This window comes from Lithobates pipiens, unplaced genomic scaffold (assembly GCF_037356315.1).
Source record: "Lithobates pipiens isolate NorthernLeopardFrog02 unplaced genomic scaffold, aLitPip1_a1.2 Scaffold_22, whole genome shotgun sequence".
NCBI classification, from domain to species: Eukaryota; Metazoa; Chordata; class Amphibia; order Anura; family Ranidae; genus Lithobates; species Lithobates pipiens.
Genome location: NW_027507784.1, coordinates 98195305 through 98217665, shown reverse-complemented (window position 1 = coordinate 98217665; position 22361 = coordinate 98195305). Strand labels below are relative to the sequence as shown.

At 42.6% G+C, this 22361-nt stretch overlaps 1 protein-coding gene across 1 annotated transcript in view; it reads right to left on the bottom strand.

Moving 5' to 3' along the window:
- The window catches only part of MYO3B (myosin IIIB), a 583926-nt gene that overhangs the window by 492833 nt on the left and 68732 nt on the right, over positions 1–22361 (bottom strand). Inside the window, exons 6-7 of the mRNA XM_077447966.1 lie at positions 22040–22116; positions 2226–2371 (exon numbers count right to left, since the gene is read on the bottom strand). Coding sequence (XP_077304092.1) covers positions 2226–2371; positions 22040–22116 — 223 coding nt within the window. The remainder of the gene's footprint in view (positions 1–2225; positions 2372–22039; positions 22117–22361) is intronic.

Here is a 22361-nt window from a genome sequence, read left to right as displayed (position 1 = left end):
CCCATTGGCCATTTGTTGCCCATGTATTATCATGACTGACAGTTTATTTACAACAATTGCTTTTTTCCTTACTTTCTTACTCCCCTTGCACGTGGGGGTACCTCTTTTGTGTATGCACTCCCCAATGCCTGAGACCAGGTGGGGCCACAGTCATGGAAAGATCAACATTAAGGCAGAACCCCAAGTTAGAAGTGAGCTGTATACTTTGTGCAGCTGTGATGCACACACATATCCCTTCTGTGAAGCACTCTGTCCCATATCGCTGCACACTTTGTCTCCCAGAATGTAGCATTTAGAGGGGGGACACATTTGAGCTTGCATTCCTCTCCACCAGTCTAGCTCTGCTCTACCACCTCACTCCCAGTGCAGTGGCAGCCCATCCATAAGGGGCGCCGCCCCCCTAATCCATGCGTCAGGCCCCTAATCATCATGCAGGGCACCGGATGCATGGATTCCATGTTTTTTTTTCTTTAGAAGTATGTGATTAGAGCCCAAGGCTCTAATTGGCTTCAAAACAGGATGGGCTCAGAGCACAGAGCTAGTCATGGACCTCATGCGTGCCCTTAATTAATTCCCTCTGCTCTCCTGTACCATATGGCTAGGTCCTTGGGGTCTCTGATTGCTTTTGGGGTACCGACCACTAGGGAAGAAGTCAGAGGGAGTCAGAACACTACCAGAGGCCCTGTCCCTCATACCTGTTACAACACTTCGCTGTCTAGCTGCTATTATATTCTCACCAGTTCATGATTACTCGTAGCAACCACATTCCCTCCGCCAACTCTTTTGCTGAGTTAATGCTTCTTGATGGGCTTCCGTTCTTCCCTCTTCATGCCTGTATGCGCCTTACAGGCCCTGTTCTTCCAATACACCATGTACCTCCATGCACCCCTTTAAATAACTTCAGGCCAGGCAATAAACAGTTAATCAGACTTTACTGGACAACTCAGTATTATAGTCCAACAGTGCAAAACCGTTTGTTCCTGACTAACTAGACCCAGGCTGCCCGGTGCATGCCTTCCCAGAGGCGAGAATCATAAAGAGGCAGAGTCCTACTAAGAAAGGTTTCCTGAGTGTAGTCTAGGTGTTACGGGCAGTTACATCCTCAAACTGGCCTCCCATTCTTCCTGAACAGAGCCATCCCCCTTTTTACATACAGTACACGGTGGAGCCCAGAAAATGTCAGAAAAAGCGCACAGAAAGATTTAACCCCTTCTTACCCAGGTAGCCTGGATAACTGACAAACTAACCTGCCTACACGCATTTTGTCACAATTGTGCTGTAGTTCCCCAACAAAGCCTCAGGCTCAAGAGGTTAAAAAAAGAACAGAACAAAAACACATTCATGGGAGGTCATTTATTTTTCCCCTTATGACTTTGTAAAGATGCCCGTGACTAGAGTTCTGCTTTAACTGTTAAGACAACCAGCAATGTGAACATTTTCAGTAACTCATAACAACCAATCAGAAATCATATTTCATTAATTTGTCAAAATTAAACAGAAAATTGGTTGCTATGGGCTAATGGACTTTGCACCACTGCTGTTTGCACTAATACATATGGGTCATATTCATTGATTAAACAAACAGTGATGAAAACAGCAGTATAACCTACAAAATGTAATCACAAGAAAGCTTTCATCAGTCTGAAACATTATGTTGCTAATTACTGATTGTTTTCTATGGGTTGAATATGCTGGGCCTTCTTTACTGAATTTAATTACCTATAACTGTCTGTATTGCCACACAGCAACACATTCAATTTATAGTTTATGACTTAACTCTTTGTTTTCCCATGCAGGTTTTAATCTGATTAAAACAGTCCTTGCCCCCCAAAATGTCCTGGTCCTTAGCATATTACAGCTACGAGCATCACTACATTATTGCTTTCTGAACTTAAATAAAAATATCAATCAAATTCTGGTAACCATTTAATTCTTTAGCTTTAAAATACACGGTACGTCATTGTTGCAGAACCATACAGAAATAATAGTAACCTATTTTCCATGTTCCTCGTCCAACTGCTGTCTGCCATTGTACACCAAAGATAAACTGCAGAAGGGGATTATGGGAAACAGCATTCAAATACGCCATGAACATGTCAATTCATTACTTCCTATCTGTTTTGTCATTGGCTTTTTCAGCTATTTTAATACAAAGTGAATTTTCAAATCTATTTCTAAGCTTGACTGAATACCCAATGAATCAAGAGAGCCATCTTGTGGCGTACCTGGGAATCTTGAACAGAGCTTTGACTGGATGCATGGAAGACAAAGGCGGGTCTCCATCAGCCAATTCAATGGCTGTAATCCCCAGGGACCAGACATCACAGCGCACATCATACGAGTAATCATACTGCTGTTCACAGGCTATGACCTATTGAAGAGATGAAAGGACGGAGTTACAGGCATTTTGTAACATGAAGTGTACATATCGCAGCTATACATGTGGGAATACTGCTTGTTTTAATCTACAATGAACCCATTGCTACGTTTAGATTGTACATACAGTACATCAATATACTTACACATTTAGTAACAGACAGATTTGATGGAATCGCTTATATATTATGTGAATGTGTGTGTGTAAAAAAAAAAAAAAAAAAAAAAATATATATATATATATATATATATATATATATATATATATACACTCCATATTATATACACATTACTTAATACAGGTTTTTACAGTATATAGTACTGACAATTCAAGCAGTGCTTTACTTTTTATTGGTCGTATCATTAATTGTATTTATTTATTAATATTACTTACTCTTATTATTATTATCTACTCACAATCTAAGGTCCCTATCCCACATGCATGCATACAGTACACACACACATACTAGGGCCATATTATTTATTCATATCAGTACCTGCCCTAAAGGAGCTTACAATCTAAGGTCCCTATCTCACATGCATATATACATGCACACTAGTGTCAATTTACACAGGAGCTAATTAACCTACCAGCATGTGTTTTGGCTGTGGAAAGAAAGAAGAGAACCAAGAGGAAACCCACACAAGCACAGGGATAACATGCAAATTCTATGCAGATGGTGCCCTGACCAGGATAAGAACTGGTAAGCCCAATGCTGCAAGACAAAAGTGCTAACCACAACTCCATCCACGGTATCCCCACTCCTTCAGCTCACTGTAAACTATCTCTATACACGGATGATCTATTGTTATATGACACGCAACCTCACATTAGTATTCCCTCTTACCTCCAAGAACTCAGATGATTTTGTTCCTACAGTAATTTTAAATTGAACATTGCCAAAACTGAAGCACTAAACATCTCCTTATCAGCTCAAGTCTTATCCATGATTCAAAACAATTTCCCCTTTCATTGGCAACTCAAATCGATAAAATATCTAGGGACGGTGATACCATGCAACATGCATGACCTGTATTCCCAGAACTTTAACCCCTTACAGACCAAAATAAGACGAACCTTAGAATCTTGGCACCATCTTAAGATGCCATGGTTTTGCATCAATGATGGATGTCCTCCTCAAACTATTGCACCTGTTCCAGGCACTTCCTGTCACCCTACCAATGGCATTTTTCTACACACTACACTTCTTAGCAATTAAGTTCTTATGGCAACCTCATCCCTCCAGACTGAAACATAAAGCATTATGTTCCCACAAACTTAGTGGAGATATTCATCTACCGGATTTTGAGGTTTACCACACTTCGACCATACTCTCTAGACTGCTTAAATTGCTTCCTCATCCACTGACCAAACCCTATTAAGGCTCAGCCTGATATTTCAGTAAATGTGCCAAGGGAATGCCTGTGTCACCACTTACATGCCCCTTTCTGCTCTTGTGTCCCTCGATCAGCTGCAGTCAGCAAAATGGAGCTTTTTAAATGCACTCCTACACTGGACGTTGCTGCATGCTAATGCTGTGCCAAGCCACTCCCCTCTGTCTTCCCACTACATTTTCCCACGCGAGCATGGGGGGATGGGCGGTGGGGAGGTGAGCTGGTGACAAACCGCTGTGCAGAGGCGGTGGAGAATGGAGTGAGCAGCACCCCCTGATCGTACTGGCTTTTCCCCCTATCTATCCAGGGAGAGGGGGAGAGCTTCTGCCCAGGTGGGGGGTAACCCCCCCAACATCTTACCAGAGGCCTGGGACTGCTAGCCAGAGGGAAGTCTGCAGCTTCTGCTTACACAGAGAGATCTAAGGAAAGCATGAACAAGGTACGTTCTCTATACAGCCCCCAGTGGTGACTTTAGGCATTACAAAATTTACTTTTAAAGGAGACAAACCATAAAAAAAATAAAAATTCCCTAGGAATCTCCAATCCCGCCGCAGGGATTCTGTGGTAAAACCAACAGACTCAATCTTCACCCCTCACGGTGGGCTCTGTTAAAAAACCTTCAGGGACCGAGGCCCCTTTCTATAGGGGGGTTCCACTCCCCTGGACCTGTAAAGCACCCCACCAGGAAAGTTTATGGCTGAAAAAACCAAAGCACTGGATCCCGGGGTCCAGCTCTCTAAAAAGAGAAGCGTTATGGGCTAAACCTCGTTTCTTTCGCCACGAGGCCCAGGTACCATTCAATTCGGCCTAAAAAGACACTTTGAATGGATCCGGTTGCATAGCTTGCCCCAGCAAAGGAATATTCCCCACGGAGTTCAGCATAGTACATCTTTACTCGTGACCAACACCTAAGACAGTGGCGAAAAAACTGAGGTACTCCCAGTAGTGGGAGGGGTTATATAGTGAGTGGACTTCCTGTGTTAGGGTGTGCCAGTGTCCATCATCTAAAGGTGGCCTATAACCCACATAGTAACTACTATGGCTCTGTGTCCCGTGATGTACGATAAGGAAATATATTCAACCTAAAAGTGCTAACCCCAAAGCCATTGTGCTGCCATGCTCACATAAACACTCATAACTCTAAAGCTCCATTCAAACGTGTCACCAACCCCAGTGACACCACTGCCTTATGGAACAAGAAGTGAATAGAAATCTCTGCAATGGGAAACAGATGGGGGGGGGGGGGGGAATCTGACAGAGATTATAACCTTCCTTTACTTTATCAAAAAAGGAAAAAAAAGTTCTGCCTATTGTTCAACTTTCAGTCTTGAACTGTTCAAAAGCAAAAAAAATAAGCTATTTAAAGAGATGAGACTGACCTGAAGAAATTGGAGGATATCATTTATTCTCTAGAAAGGTCTCTAAAATCACTTCAGAATAGGTAGGGAGACTTGGAGATGGATGCCAGAAATCTCCTTAACTACACAGACTTCAAAGCAACTACATATAAGCCACGAGAAACAAACGCTGTGATCTGAAGCCAACGACAGTCTAAGAGGAAGTTGTCCTACTCCTTTCCTTAAGAGAGGAATTCAGATTTGGAACCTTTAATGTCATTTTAGTTCACTTGTCCGTTGCCATACATGAAGGGTAACATACCAATCAGTGTATGACAGATTCATGGGAAGTCATGGGTAACATGCTGTCTACTTGATTCACACCTCCCAAGTTTGTAAGAAGGGAAAGAGCGACACATTACAGCAAAAAGTATAATGGCAAAAGACACAGCCCTGCCATACCTCCAGTGACACAGATGAGTATTAATGTGCAAAAAAATGATTGGATTAACCCAACATTTTTTATAACTATGTAGCACCCTGGTGTTTATGTCAGAGAGCTCCTCACAAATTTACTTGTCAAGAGTACTTATCTTGGTCAATTGAGTTCTCCCTAAACTTGGCCTTGTTGCACTTTTCTCTTCTACCACTAGGTGGCCAGGGACTTGGTAATACTAGATACGAGAAGGGCAATGGGTATGTGGGTGTCCCAGCCAATGGGCAGGGGTTTTCTTTAATCCCTTGGTGAGGTCAGGTAATCTGTGTTCTGTGCCACCTGGACAGCTGCCTGGGTGGACGTGTGTTGTACACCCCGGGCTGCTAGGCCAGAGATTGGGTCTATCCCAGGGGCATCTGGCTGCTAAGCTGCGTGAGGGCCTATCCAGAAGTGACAGAGTAGCGCAGCTTGCAGTCCAACCAGAAGTGAAGGTTCTGCCGTCCGGAGAACCTGTCAGTGGTCAGAGGTAGAAGGAAAGCTGTCGCCATGAAGGGACAAATCACCTTAACCAGGGACCACAGGGAGTAACTGAAGCAAGTACCAGGACCATATTCTCACCAAAGGGCAAAGTGGAGAATCTGGAAACTTCAGGCAGTGATTGAGTCAGGGACCCAATCAGCGGAGGAGATGCTTGCAGAGCAGCCTTGTGTGTCAAGCCAGGAACTGAGCAGGTTAGCAGGGGTGAAGCTTGAAGAGTATCTGGAGTGCCAATCTAGGGACCCAGCAGAGAAGGGTTGCGCTTGAGGGCATACCACCGCAAACCTTGTAAGAGCTTAAGGGATTCAGAGTTCAGTGAATCAGTGGGTCTAGTGAGAGACCAGGAGCTCAGTATTGAAGAACTACAGGGAGCAGTTGTACTGGAGCTGAAAGAACTGATACATTTGAGTTAGGAACTGTTAAAGGACTGTTACCATAGGAGACAGCAATCCTGCACATGCAGAAGTGGCGCCTTGCTGGGGCCTTTTCCTGCATGGCTGTTCTCCTATCGAAGTCTCCGAGTCTGCTAATTGAGTTATCTGTGTTTCCCCCAAAATATATAAAAAGGACTGTCAAAATAATTAAAACCTCTTTTACATCCAAGAAGTGTCTGGCGCCCAATGACTTTCACCATCTTTGCACCCACTATGCCTCACAACCCACCACATATTGAAGGATGTCAGCTATCTTTGGCCTGGGTGGTTCTCTTTAGACCAAAAGAGGTAAAAGACTGATACAACTACATTTCCTTTTTTGGGCATTTCAAATCAGTGCACTCTTAGTTTATTCATCCTCAGATCATGGGTATAATGCTTTGCTGGCTCCTGTGAAAAATATTAATAAATGCACATTTTTTTCCCCTGCAAAAAAAATTGGCATTTTTTTTTTTAAGGTGAACTTAGCCTTTAAGATCTTGATGGATATAAAGGACACTCCAAAGGATGGAATAAAATTCACCTAGGTTTTCAAACCAACATTCACGGATGTGATGATGAGAAAACACAAGTGTAATCATTTTGCTTTGTGGAGATATTGTTATGGGCGACTCATACCTGATTTACATTTTAATGATCTGGGTGATGGAATGAATATTTGCAAAACTAAAAAAACAATAAGCAGCCACTAGAGACAGCAGTATTTATAAAGTATATAAACCTAGACAGAGCATTGAAATAGTAACCATTGCACGGAGCTGTGACTATAAATGCTGTACAAACACATTATTACACATAGAGGGGATTTTTATGAAGATTCAAAAGGACTGAATTTAACAAGTGCCATTCCTGTATATGGCTGAAATCTGTACAGCGAGTGTATGTTTATGTTGCTGTGCAAAGTTCTCTTGCATATAAGATATATCAAAGAAAAGGGCAGGATTTACATGACGGGTTTATAAATTGCTGCCTGATAAAGTGACATTTCAGGACTATGTAAACTGTTTTTCGCAGCCCTTGGCTGTCACAAAGGTTCACATCACAATACCTACTATTTAAAAGTATAATTTGCAAAGGAATGAATATATATTGTATGTGTATTCTGCTTTAACATGCAGAGGATCAATGGTGTCGGGGACTATTATAGTAATACAGAGGTGACACATCAAGGTCATCAGGTCAGGATGGTGCATGGGGCCACCTATTTCCATTTCTGAACATATGGGCCCTTCTGTAGAAGAAACAACTGTTTAAAAGTTGTAGCACAGAACCGCTTTAAAATAAATTGAAACCCAATCATTGCAATCCCATATTAACTTTAAAGTGGTTGTAAACCCTTTACAACCACTGTAGCCTACACTGTAGCCTACAGGCAAGCCTAGATTAAGGTGCTAGAAATATCTACGAGACCTGCATGGTCTAGGAGATATTTGCAAATCGCCGTACGGCGGTTTCTTCTGCACATGCGCCAGAGTTAGAAAGGGCATGCTGTGCCATTTCAAGCTCGGGTCATGCCGTTAAAGGCAGCTCTCGCAGTGACGTCGCTCGACTCCAGCCAGTCACAGAGCTGGAGTTTGCGTCCCCGGAAGCAAGAGGGTTGAAGAATGGACACACGGGGACATTGCAGGCTTCTCCTGCAAGTAAGTGTCACATAATGGGCACTGTGCGATGCATAGTAGCCCATTATGCTTTACCTTTGCAGGTAAACAAAGAGGAAGTAACACCCATCAGGGTTTACTTCCTCTTTAACATGTTAATGTCATTTCCATGTTTTTTGGCTGGGTTCGGTTTATGTGCATAGTCCAGTGCAGTTTCCATTCAGCGGTTCAGATGCGATTAAGGTGTGAATTTGACACTTAAAGGAAAAGTAAAGCCAAAGCTTGTTTGACTATTTCTCCTGTGGATCACAGGAGTGCAGTTCATTCTGCCATCCTGTGACCCGTTTTCAGCAGACGTCAGGCTGAAGACCACTGTCGGCTGATGTCACAGATGCGGTCCAGGCTCAGGGCAAGATTGCAACAATGAAGTCGGGATCCGCCCACATTCCTGGATCAGCACCTGGCTCAACCTCTCAGAAAGCCGCTAAGAGCTTGAGCTGACCGCTCATGCCTCCTCCACAGCCCAGCGCTCCAGTGAGCGTAGGTGGGCAGAGCAGAAAGCAGTGACTTACAGTAACCAGCTCTCTGCTTGGGGGACCCTGAGAACTGAGAAATCTGTGGTGTTTGATCACTTGTTTCTCAGTTTTAGAGCTGGTGGGGGACAGATGCAGCATCGAGCCGATGCTGCATCCACCTAGGTAAGTATGATTCTACAAAAAAAAGATACTTCTCTTTTAAATCACAACTGGACTGAATACATTTAATTTGCACTGCAATCAGACCCTATATATGTGAACGGGCTCAATTAAAAGCCTGTCTGGTTCACATGTTATGTGAATTTGATGCAATTCAGAACTCATCCGATTCATATATATATTAAATCTGCAACTTTAAAAAAAAAGAATACTTGGTGATCATTTCATGTGTTTAGACATTTCCTGTTATTCAGTGACAACTGTCTCCCAATCGTGTTCTTGTGTTATCACATTGTCACATACCTATCTAATGGAGACTATGGGGAGCCATGCTGACACAGATTATGCAGGCATGGTCCACCATTGACGCTAAAAGGAAGCCGGTGCAGAACATAAGTGACTGCATGTAGATGAGAAGTGGCTAAAAAGACTAGAAAAGATCATCAGCACTGAGATACACAAAAAGAACTTTAAAAAGATGAAAACAACATTTAATGAAGAATATAGGGGTTAATATATTAAAACTAGAGAGTGCAAAATCAGGTGCAGCGTTGCATAGAAACAGAATCAGCTTCCAGGTTATTTTGTCAAAGCTTAAAGTGTTATTAAACCCACAACAGTAAAATCAGTCTGTATATACAGTAAAGCATGGTTGTTATACTCACCGTAAAACCTAAGGATTTAATCCTCTGCATTGTGTAAAAAAAGACTGTTTGATCCTGTATGCACAGATCCTCCCGTTCTTGCATTGCCCTCAAAACATGTCCGGATAAGACAGAGTTAGTGGAGTCAGTCTGCACATGCTCAGTTTGGTGTGTATTTTTTCTTGGGAGAGTGCATGTGATCAGCACAGGGCCAATCAGCACTATCCAGACAGAGGGTCAGGGGTCCTGCATCCTGATAGGACAGTCAGTGCAGTATGAAAATTCCTCCTACAGCTTTAACCAGGCATGAAAGAAGTCACAAGACTGCTATATACTGCTGATGATAAAATGTATTTAGCGGTTTATATTTACTAAGATAATTGCATTGCCATGTTCTGTGTACTGTGGGATACCAAATATAGTGAATGCAGGGTTCTGGGGTTCTGGGTTTAGTAATGCTTTAATTAAACCAGTTGAAGTTAGAAGCTGATTGGCTACCATGCACGACTGCACCAGATGTATGATACATAAAAAGCCCTGAATGGGCTGCCAATGCATTATAGTGGACAAAAAACACACAAAATCCAATGAATGAAAGTGCAGGGCAGGGACAGTCAGGCTGGAGGTGAAGGGGCTAATGGTGGACATCTCCCAGTCGGGAAATGTGGAGTTCTCAATTTAGTGTGTTACAGATTCTAATCCAAACTGTGAAAAGACTGTAAAATCAGAGTAAGCAATATCAGTATAGGAGTCAGTGTTGCCAACCGCCCGTAAATTTCAGCCCATTTTCTGTAAATGTCCGTTATGGGCAAGCGATGCCTATAAAATAGATGGCTGTGGCCGACAGCTCAACTGTGCATGGGCCATTCTGAAGCCTGGTAGGCTTGGAAAAACTCGTGCACACTCGGCCAGCACATGTGCAGTGATGTGATGGCTCAGCCTGGTTCCATTTATGAATGACAGACGCTCATCCCCAGTGGCACCTTGCAACAGCAGAGGAGGTTGATCTCTGCCTGTATTCTGGAACAGAGCGCTGACTGTGACCATCCATCCAGGTCAGTCAGACTTGTATTTTGTATTTCAGCCTCCCCTATACTGAACCAATTATGAAGACAGAGGAAGGACAGATAGAGAGCAGGAGCAGAGCCATCCACAGAGACAGACCTTCTTCTGCACCATGTCCGCACAGCCTCTGATCCCTGTACCATGTCCGCACAGCCTCTGATCCCTGTACCATGTCCGCACAGCCTCTGATCCCTGTACCATGTCCGCACAGCCTCTGACCCCTGTACTATGTCTGCACAGCCTCTGACCCCTGTACTATGTCCGCACAGCCTCTGACTCCTGTACCATGTCCGCACAGCCTCTGGCCCCTGTACCATGTCGGCACAGCCTCTGGCCCCCTGTTTCATGTCCGCGCAGCCTCTGGCCCCCTGTGGCATGTCCACACAGCCTCTGACCCCTGTACCATGTCCACACAGCCTCTGACCCCTGTACCATGTTCGCACAGCCTATGACCCCTGTACCATGTCCGCACAGCCTCTGACCCCTGCACCATGTCCGCACAGCCTCTGACCCCTGCACCATGTCCGCACAGCCTCTGACCCCTGCACCATGTCCGCACAGCCTCTGACCCCTGCACCATGTCCGCACAGCCTCTGACCCCTGTACTATGTCAGCACAGCCCCTGACCCCTGTACCATGTCCGCACAGCCTCTGACCCCTGTACTATGTCAGCACAGCCCCTGACCCCTGTACCATGTCCGCACAGCATCAGACCACCTCTACCATGTCCGCACAGCCTCTGACCCCCTGTTCCATGTCCGCACTGCCTCTGAACCCCTGTACTATGTCCTCACAGCCTCTGAACCCCTGTACCATGTCCGCACAGCCTCTGAACCCCTGTAACATGTCCGCACAGCCTCTGACCCCCTGTACCATGTCTGCACAGCCTCAGACCCCTTCTATGAATATATCACAGTGTACAGTAAAATAAGAGTACGCAATTTCAGTATAGGAGTCAGTGTTGCCAACCGCCCACAAATTTCTGCCCATTTTCGGGCTGCCCATAAATGGCCCTTATGGGCAAGCGATGCCTGTAAAATAGATGGCTGTGGCCAACAGTTCAACTGTGCATGCGCCATTTTGAAGCCTGGTAGGCTTGGGAAAACTCATACATGCTTGGCCAGCGCATGTGCAGTGATGTGATGGCTCAGCCTGGTTCCATTTATGAATGACAGGCGCTCATTCCCAGTGGCACCTTGCAACAGCAGGAGGTCAATCTCTGCCTGTATTCTGGAATGGAGTGCTTGACTGTGACCATCCATCCAGGTCAGTCAGATGCGTATTTTGCTGATCAGCCTCCCCTATAATGAGCCAATTATGAAGGCGGAGGAAGGACAGATAGAGCAGGAGCAGAGGCATCCACAGAGACAGACCTTCTTCTGTACCATGTCCGCACAGCCTCTGACCCTTGTTTCATGCCAGCACAGCCTCTGATCCCTGTACCATGTCCGCACAGCCTCTGATCCCTGTACCATGTCCGCACAGCCTCTGATCCTTGTACCATGTCCGCACAGCCTCTGATCCCTGTACCATGTCCGCACAGCCTCTGACCCCTGTACCATGTCTGCACAGCCTCTGGCCCCCTATACCATGTCCGCACAGCCTCTGACTCCCTGTAACATGTGCGCACAGCCTCTGATCCCCTGTACCATGTCCCCCCCTGTACCATGTCCACACAGCCTCTGACCCCTGTACCATGTCCGCACAGCCCCTGACCCCTGTACCATGTCCACCCAAGCCCCTGACCCCTGTACCATGTCCACACAGCCTTTAGACCCCCTCTACCATGTCCACACAGCCTCTGAACCCCTGGTCCATGTCCGCACAGCCTCTGAGCCCCTGTACCATGTCCGCACAGCCTCTGAACCCCTGTACCATGTCCGCACTGCCTCTGACCCCATGTACCATGTCCGCACAGTCTCTGACCCCATGTACCATGTCTGCACAGCCTCTGACCGATGTACCATGTCCGCACAGCCTCTGGCCCCCTGTTTCATGTCCGCACAGCCTCTGGCCCCCTGTACCATGTCCGCACATACCTCTGACCCCCTGTACCATGTCCGCACAGCCTTAGACCCCTTCTGTACTATGTCTGCACAGCCTCTGACCCTGGTACCATGTCTGCACAGCCTCTGACCCCCTGTACTATGTCCGAACAGCCTCTGGCCCCCTGTACCATGTCTGCACAGCCTCTGCCTGTTTTTGCTGCAGATACGCTAACTTGTTTTCTATTTTATATTCTTTTCTGTGCCACAGGAAATGAGAGGCCAAACGCTGAACAAGGAAACTGACTGACCTCAAATGGGACTATATAAAATCCAATAAGACATACAGGTACCTGGAGGCGCCCGCTACATTATACCATTAAACATTTAAAGCAGTATTAAACCCAAATAATAAAATGTATTATACTGCAACTTACCAATCCTTACATGTATGCTGCATTCATTTTTTTTTAATTTATTTTTTTACTTTATTTCCCCTATGATCTGATGAGGTACTAGAGATCGCCATGACACCAGTAACACTCTGTGGTAAAGGTGTCTCCATTCTGGTTGGAGGAGCCATGGAGATACCTATGGACAGGAGTCAGTCTGGGAGAGAGTAGTGTGAGATGCACTAGCAGATGGACTTGACTAATGAATTAAAGTGAAACTTCAGGTATGACTTTTTAGGCAGTCATAGCAACAGTTTTGTTTTCTGATGGGATAAAGATTTTACATAAATGAGTGAAAGCTAACCAATGGAAGCACCCGTGTCATTGGCAAATGATTTGTCTCAACTGGCACTTTTGCCAGATGGTCTGTTAATGTAAGTTGAAAAATAACAGACTTACTGGCCGGGTCACCTAGTGAAAGTAAAGGGGGAAAAAAAGCCTAAAAAGAAAACTGATGCAGCTGCAATATATTGCATTTTTTATTTTGGGATTAGATAGAATTTAACAGCTTCAACTTTAAAGGGGTTCTCTTTTATAGCTGTGAAAGTGGGGAGGTATGTGATGTATAGTAAGAGATGATACTGGAAGTCAATAGTTTGCACAGATATGAGTGAACAGCTTCAAATATCAAGAATGGCCTAGATTGGCAGACTGCTTCCACTTTTATCAAAGTTTTTTCCTTTATAGTGTAGCGCTGGGTCCTCTGATGTTTGCCTTGACTCTATAAAAAAAACCTCAGTCCCTCTGACACACCAAGTTGGGCAGATAGTAGCTGCTGTACCGCTGACAGCGAAATGATGCATACTCAAAACACAGTTATAACTCAGCATCTGAAAATTAACATCAGTCTGATATGGAGTAAAGAACTACATTATATTGTAACAAATGAAAAGGGATAGAAAAGTGTACATGCAGAGATAGGTATAATATAACTCTATACTCCCCAGAAAGAAAGTTACTATGTAGTAATTTAAAGTAATGGACTCAGCCGCTGGTTAGATCTATACTTGGTAAACTGCAAATCAGCATTAAGCAATGGCACAAACTACATTCACAGTAAAGGTAAACAGTATTGGCACAACTTTTCTACTACCAGTATACTAAACTACTAGAGTGCACTCTAGGGATGATTACACTAATACCCAGATCTACTGCAGCAGTGACTCTTTGCTAGGGGCAAAGACTGGAGTCCTCGTAGAGTAGCTGATCTAAAGTGATAGTCCTATTTTCTGGATCTTCAGCTAGCTAACATTGGGGCCCAGACCTTAACAGTGGTGCACATAAACTTAGTCCCTGTGGAATCTGCATGCAGTGGTATAGGCTGGTAATCAAATGTCCAATCCCTAGATGCTCAGGTCCTAATAGCAGAATCATGGCTACAAGGCCCTCTCACCAACTCAGCGATAAAGCCATGAAAACTCATTGCTCTACAGGTGCACTCTTGGTTGACCTGGTGCAACTCCAGTTTTTTGTCCACCAGACTACAGTACTTCACTGCCTGTGTAGCAAGAGACTGTTTCCTGCAATCACTTAGTCCCCAGTGTCCATGCACTCCGAGCCATTCTCCCTTTATATCTCTCTCTATCCCAATGCTGTTCACCATTCAGGCTGATGGTTTGTATGAGGTGGGCACGCACCCAGACAGAATGCGTTCGCTCATATTCCTCACAGCAAAGACCACACTGATCAATCAGCAGCTCAGGAAAATCAGCCTCTTTCCACCCTCCCATCATTGTATCCACCTGGGAGTTGTAGTCCAAAGGTCATAAAAGTCCACAGTCTGGCCCCCCTCCCAAACTTCAAATCACGCCTTCAGCTGTAGCCAGGATAGAAGTCTAGGGAACTCCTTTGACGTGCCTGCTCCCCTTGCTGGTGGGCATATCAGTTCAGTAATAGTGTAAAGAGCTACTTCAGACTATTTAACTCACTCCCTATAGCCAAGCATCTGGCTATAATAGTCATCCAAGCATAAAATAAATACCTTTCAGTTCCCTGTATTACACATTTATTTTATACATGATATTGGGATCTGTAAATACTGTAAAGGTAATGGTAACATACAGAGAAGCATATTTTAGGTGCAGCATGAATCCTCATCATCCTCCTAACTATGGACAGTGATGACAAACTCAAGCCAGAACTCAAACATTTTTTACTGCACAGGGATCCCCTGCAACCTGTATCCATCACTTAGGGGATGTTGATGTAGATGACTGACTTTCTCTGCAAGGACTTTCTATTACAGAGTTCTGTTCTATAAGGGTGAACTTGTTACTAAACTTTATAATTTACATGCTGACTGAGTGCACATACAATAAACCCAATTGATTGGGTCTAATTTCAGATAAATAGTGAGTAAAAGTAAACAGCATGGAGCTATTAACCTGAAGCTGACCTTGAATCCCATGGTGCAGTCAGCAGACCTGTGAATTAGGGCTGATGAGTGGCAGGAGAAAAGCCCCGTAATGTGCTGCAATTATCCTCTTGCAACATCATCTGATACACAGGGTGCACACTACGTTCAAAGACTACATTGAAGGAAATATGAAAGGAAATAGAGCAGGGAGGAAACAGGTGGGCCTGGGCTAGCCTTTCAAGGATAAAACAATGGCTTATTAACCATTAAAATGCTGAATGTCTGCACACAATCAAGAAGTAACTAAATCATTCTTGTACGGGTCATTCGAAATTTGGTTTGATAAGAAGGATCAGTGAATGCAAATACGAAGAAATATAAATAGCCTCATTAGGCTAAACTATTTTATAAGTATACAGGAATGGAATGGGAATATTGGAGTTCGGGCAATTGGTAGAAGGATTTCTTGTAAAAAAATCCAGTGGGGCATTTTTTTGCATGTGGACCTTAGTACTACTAGTACCAGCTGAGGGACTAGTCTGCCTATATATGGCTGTTAGGTCAACATTCAGTCTTGGTGATCCTTTAAGAAATGAAACCAAGATAAAACATCCAACATCTGAGAGGTAGAATCCGCTTAGTTCTCACCTGCCCTCAATGGGTTTCACTGGTGACTTAGCCCTTTAATAGCTTTGATGTAAAGTGACTTTCAGCACTTAAGGAGGACTGACCTGCCATGATGCCAGTCTGACTTTTTTTAATCGAAAGTAGGTTGCTAGGTCTTTCTTCCTTGCAGGAAATTGAAATTGTTAGGTGGGCTGTACAATTGAAAGATATATAAATAAGACATGGCATATTCTAGCAGAAGTTTTTACTAAAATGATCATAAGACACATGGGGGTCGATTTACTAAAACTGGAGAGTGCAAAAGCTGGTGCAGCTGTGCATCGAAACCAATCAGCTTCCTTGTTTTCGTGTCAAAGCTTAATTGAACAAGCTGAAGTTAGAAGCTGATTGGCCACAATGCACAGCAGCACCAGATTTTGCACTCTCTAGTTTTAATAAATCAACCCCAAAGGATTGAGTTTTGGAAAAGATCATTATCATCATACCTAGTGAGTCAGAGACCTAGCCATACCATACTGAAAACTTACTGAAAATGAATCATCAATCAAGAATGTATAACAACAGAATGTAGGATGCCGCACATCAAAACAGCTGAAACACTGAATGAAAAGGCTCCTCCTGGGCCTCTAATGTGGTTCTCCCCACCCAAAGGGCCTATAAGACTAAGTCCTGTGGTTGGGGCAAACACAGGGGTCAGGTCCTGGGGGAAAAAGTATGGGAACTCCCACCCAAGATCCACTCCCCAACCAAAAAAAAAAAAAATGATACGCTCATATGCATGAAGGCTTCAAAAGTGTTATTTTTCATCCAATTTTCATATTGTGTGTATGAAGCTTAACTGTTAGTACATAAAACAATAAATCCTCAATAAACATAAATACAGTAATTATCTGAATAATCAGCATTCATTCAATTGTGCTTCCATGCAAATGTGAACATCATGTTCTGATATTTATTGAGGAATTTTATTTTGTATATAGAGGGTTTATGTGGTGAGTTTACACTTTTCATTGAACAGAGTTTGGATAACACAGGGTTAAATAGAAAGGTCATAAATTAACTGCACAATATCTGGATAGAATGCTTGGGGAGATAGTGATGTGTTCCTGCTTAGGAGATGTATGTTAGCTTGGGGGGCTGCAAACTCTGCAGGGCTCCAACACACACTCGCTGCTATTCCAACCCTTCACATATTTCCACATAAACTTCCCTCCTGGCATTAAATTTTGCCAGGTATTGTGCTATTGTGTATTATTCTGCTTACCACCCCAAACTGATGTTCCTCCCTCAACTCACCTCTCTCCCTGCATGTCCTGTAAGAGAATAGCTGTGCTCCTCCTCTGGGTTCTCTCATCATATGGCACTGAAAATAGAGGAGGGGGGGATTCAGCGGGACCGGCGGGGGGGGGGGCACATCACGAGAGGTCTGACTAAATACAACCTCTTAGCAGCAGGGACCTGATCTACCTGTCAGCTAGCTGTGATTGACAGGTAGATCGAAGCGGAAGCTGTCATGGGGCCCTGCCACACCGCTCGCATACTTCAAAGTCTTGCAGGACACGGCTGCTAACGGGAACTGAGTTCCTGTTGTAGAAAAAGTACAGGAACTGCGTTCCCATGCGTTCCCACAGGACTTGAGCCCTGGGCAAACAGATTGGGAGTGTGGCCTGGGAGGAGGCAGGCTGAAGCCGCTTTTCAAGTGTTTTGGCTGTTTTGGTGTGTGGCATCCTATTTTCTGTTATTATACATATCAATCAAGAATGTCAGACAGTGCAATCAGCACCCTTGCTAGATCATTATTGCATTTATATCCATTATAGGTTGAGCCACCTGGAGAGTGAATTGTTTATTTTTTGGGGGTTTTTGCATATGATATGGATAATGTGAACTGGAAAAATTTTCACAGCTAAACGCCCTTTTACTGAATGTCAACAGCTTGAGCTGCTGTGTGAGTTTGTGGTCATGTTGCCAAATGAAGACTAACCAAAGTACATACAGTTAGGTCCATATATATTTGGCACAATTTTTATTTTTTTCAGGTATTTACAAAACTTATTCAAGCTATAGTTATATCATGTATATGTTCTGAAAGTGCACACTCTCAGGTTTAATTTCAGGGTATGTACATCCAAATCAGAGGAAGGGTTTAGGAATTACAGCTCTTAAGAATAGCCACCCCCCCCCTTTTTTCAAGGGACCAAAAGTAATTGAACAATTGAATCAAAAGCTGTTTCATGGCCAGGTGTGGGCTACTCCTTCGTTATTTCTTCATCAATTAAGCAGGTAAAGGTCTGCAGTTAATTCCAAGTGTGGTATTTGCATTTGGAATACATTGGTGTGAACCTACATGCATTCAAAGGAGCTGTCCATACAAGTAAAACAGTCCATTGTAATGCCCCATACACACGATGAGATTATCGGACGAATGAACGTCCGTTTTTTATTGCATGCTAATCTCAGATCGAATCTGATGAGTTTACTAAAGTCACGAAAATTCCCGCACGACATAAAAAAAATTCGTACGTGATGTCATGTGTTGTAATGCATTTGTATTGCATTTTCGAACGATAGCTGTACTGATTACACGAAAATCGTACGATCTGGCATCGTACGAAAAAAATTTCCGTGCACGTCCGATAGAATAATATCGGATGTACTGTTCGAATCGGCTCTCGAAAGCTCTGTACTAACGATCCGATTATCGTACGATCGCATCGAAAGCGGTATTTTCCGTACGATTTTCGTATCGTGTGTACGGGGCATCAGGCTTCAAAAATGAAGCAAAGCCATCAGAGAGATAGCAGCAAGATTATGAGTGGCCAAATGAACAGTTTGGTACATTCTGAAGAAAGAAGAACACACTGGAGAGCTCAGCAACATAAAAAGGCCTGGACGTCCACAGAAGACAAAAGTGATGTATAATCGCAGGATCCTCTCTATGATAAAGAAAAACAGATTCAAAACTTCCAAACATGAGAAGGACACTCTCCAAGAGCTGGGCGTATCATTGTCAAAGTCTACAATAAAGAGGAGACTACACAAGAGCAAGTACAGGAGGGTTCACCACAAGGTGCAAACCATTCATAAGCCTGAAGAATAGAAAAGCCAGATTAGACTTTGCCAAAAAACATCTAAAAAAGCCAGACCAGTTCTGTAAAAGCATTCTTTAGACGGCTGAAACTAAGATTAATCTGTACCAGAATGACTGAAAGAAAAAAGTGTGGAGAATGCTTGGAACAGCTCATAATCCAAAGCACACAATGTCATCTGTAAAACATAGTAAAGGCAGTAAGATAGCATGGGCATGCGTGGCTTTCAGTGGCACTGGGTCCTTGGTGTTTATTGATGATGTGACAGAAGCAGCCGGATGAATTCTGCAGTGTTTACAGATATACTGTCAGCCCAGATTCAGCCAAATGCAGCAAAGTTGATTGGATGGAGCTTCACAGTACAGATGGACAATGAATCAAAACAGACTGCAAAAGCAACCCAGGAGTTTTGAAAGAAAATAAGTGGAATATTCTGCAATGGCTGAGTCAATCACCTGATCTCAACCCAATTGGGCATGCATTCCAATTGCTGAAGGCAAAACTAAAGGCAGAAAGACCCACAAAGAACAACTGAAGACAGTTGCAGTTAGAGCCTGGCAAAGCATCAGAAAGGAGGAAACACAGTCTTTGGTAATGTCCATGGGTTCCAGAATTCAGGCGGTCATTGCCAGTAAAGGATTCACAACAAAATATTAAAAATTAACATTTTATTCATGATTATATTAATTTGTCCAATTACATTTGAGCCCCTGAAAATGGGGGTCTGTGTATAACAATCTTAAATTTGGTGCCAAAGAACATCACCAATGGTAAATATTACTAAGGCACTAGCAGCGCTTTAAATAACCTAAACTTACTAAAATAAAAAATAATAAAAATGCAAATGTAAAATCACCTGAGTGTATGTAAATGTCAACAAAATGAATATTAATTTAGATAATCAGTGACTTTGGAAAAGTGATTGATATATAACCGATGGGATATATCTGATGCCTTGGCATTAAAATTGAGAGCTAACGATAAGAGCGGTCATCTGTTGATAAGAGATGTGCTTTTGAACCAGGTGTTTCTGGTAAGTGCAAAATCCATAGGGAATTGCACAGGAGGTGTGGTGGTGGACTGCTGTTATTTGGAGTGACCTGCTATCAACACTTGCTATATATTTTTTTCTTGCACTACCTTGTCTTTGGCAATGAACTATTATTGAAACAGTGACGGACTTTGTTGTTCCTTATATTTTTACTTTGTTTCTTCACTGTAACCGAATGCACTAAATATATGAATAGATACATGTTAATTGATCATAAGGAATATTGATGCATAGTGGTCCATATAGGAATGAGTTAAGTTTAAATATCATACAGTATTTATTTTTACTGTCAAATTAAATGAATTACAATTTTATACCATAAGGATTCTTACTCTGTGAAAGTTGACATTTACATACACCCAGTAAGGTGATTTTACATTTACATTTTTATTATTTTTTATTTTAGTAAGTTTAGGTTATTTAAAGCGCTGCTAGTGCCTTAGTAATTTTTACCATTGGTGATCTTCTTTAGCACCAAATTTAAGAATTTTGTATTAATATAGCAGCAGCATCAATTTTCTTTCTTTCTTTCCATCTTCACTGACATATCCTTTGTTTATCGCTAATTAAGTATCCCTTATTATTCATTACCACTCACACTTACCTCAATCTTCATCCTCACATTTACCATATTTCATGCACTTACACTCCCACACACACATCCTTTCCTACCCTCCCATACTTTCTTTGTTCTCACCATGTCAGCCATTTTTGTACATCACTACTCATTCTCACTCTGCTCTGTGTGCATCATCTAGTGAAGTTTGCTGTGGACTTATTTTTCACTTTTACTTATTTATTTATTTATTTATTTATTTATTTATTTTTTATTTTTATTTTTTTTTAATTCTTTTTGTATTAACACCATTTCAGCACACTTTTTCATGCTGATACACTTCTTCTGTGCCAGATACCGTATCCATTTATTTGCCGCCTCAGTGCCCGCATGATGGTTTTGTCCCTGGCCCGCCCGGCGCCCACCGCTGTGCGTTGCATTTGACGCCTGGACTGGTGAGTCTGCCCCAACCAAACTATCTATCCATAACATAGTTTTATGAATTTACTATCCTAATTTATTGGTCGGTATATTATTTGTTTAATTTATTTTATTTTATTTTTTATAGAAACTCTGTGGTAGCATCTGCTCCTGATGAGTGGGGAGACACCCACGAAACGCGTCGAGCTTTGTATTTTAATGCTTGGGCTATACCTGTATACGAAACCACATTCATAATTTCCTAATTATTTATTTAGAAGTCCTTGACCATCTATTACAAATTTAACTTTGTTTATATTTATGGGATGCTTTTCTATCATGTGCATATATGTGTCGATGTCGGACATGCTGTCATGGGCACCACTCTGCCATATAATTTAATTAACCTATTTATTACTGATATGTATGATTATATGTGGATACTATACTTTATGCTATATACTATGTTTTTTCTGTATCGTTATTTATATATATCATCAATTGGACTTATTTATAATGATTAGTTCTTTTGAACATTCAATTAAATAAATTAATATGGTCCAATGAAAAATCTTTGTCGTTTACTATCCAAGTGCTTCATATAAAGTCCCAAACTTCCCTTTTCTTGTACGCATAGCAGCAGCTATAGTTTAGTATTTACCGTGAGCGCTGAGGGAGTGGGATTTTAGTTTTCTAATATCTTGCTCATTTGCCTTCTGTGTATAACAATGGTCGCAGTTCCTAAAATCTGTACTTGATATTTAAGTTGAACCCCTTGAGTTAAAGCTGAAAGTCTGCACTTCAAATTCATTTGGATTGTTTCATTTTAATTTGATTCTGGTGGCATACAGAATGAAAAGTATGAAAATTGTGCCTGTGTCCAAATATATATAGACCCAACTGTATATGCATGCACACAGTGCTAAAACAGATTAGATAACATTTCTGCAGTAAAAAAGCTAATATGAAAAAAATAAAAATCATACCTCTGGTGCCATCCAGAAAGGTGTGCCCACGGACGTATTTCTGCGGAGACGTGCGCTGGTAAGCTGAGCTGAGACCCCTGTCATATAAAAGAAAAAAAAAAAAAATTAGGACAGTGATTTTCTTGTAGAATCTACTTCTACCTGAGCAACAAGTAATTGTGGAACATGAGAGATCATTTGAGGTAGTCTTAATCTATGTGAAATATACATGTTTATATTATTCTGTATACACTATATAGAGCCCTCAACACTTTATATTTTAGTTTTGGATACCAGTTGTAAATATTGCCTGCATCCCTGTTAGGTAGATTCCCCTTCATTC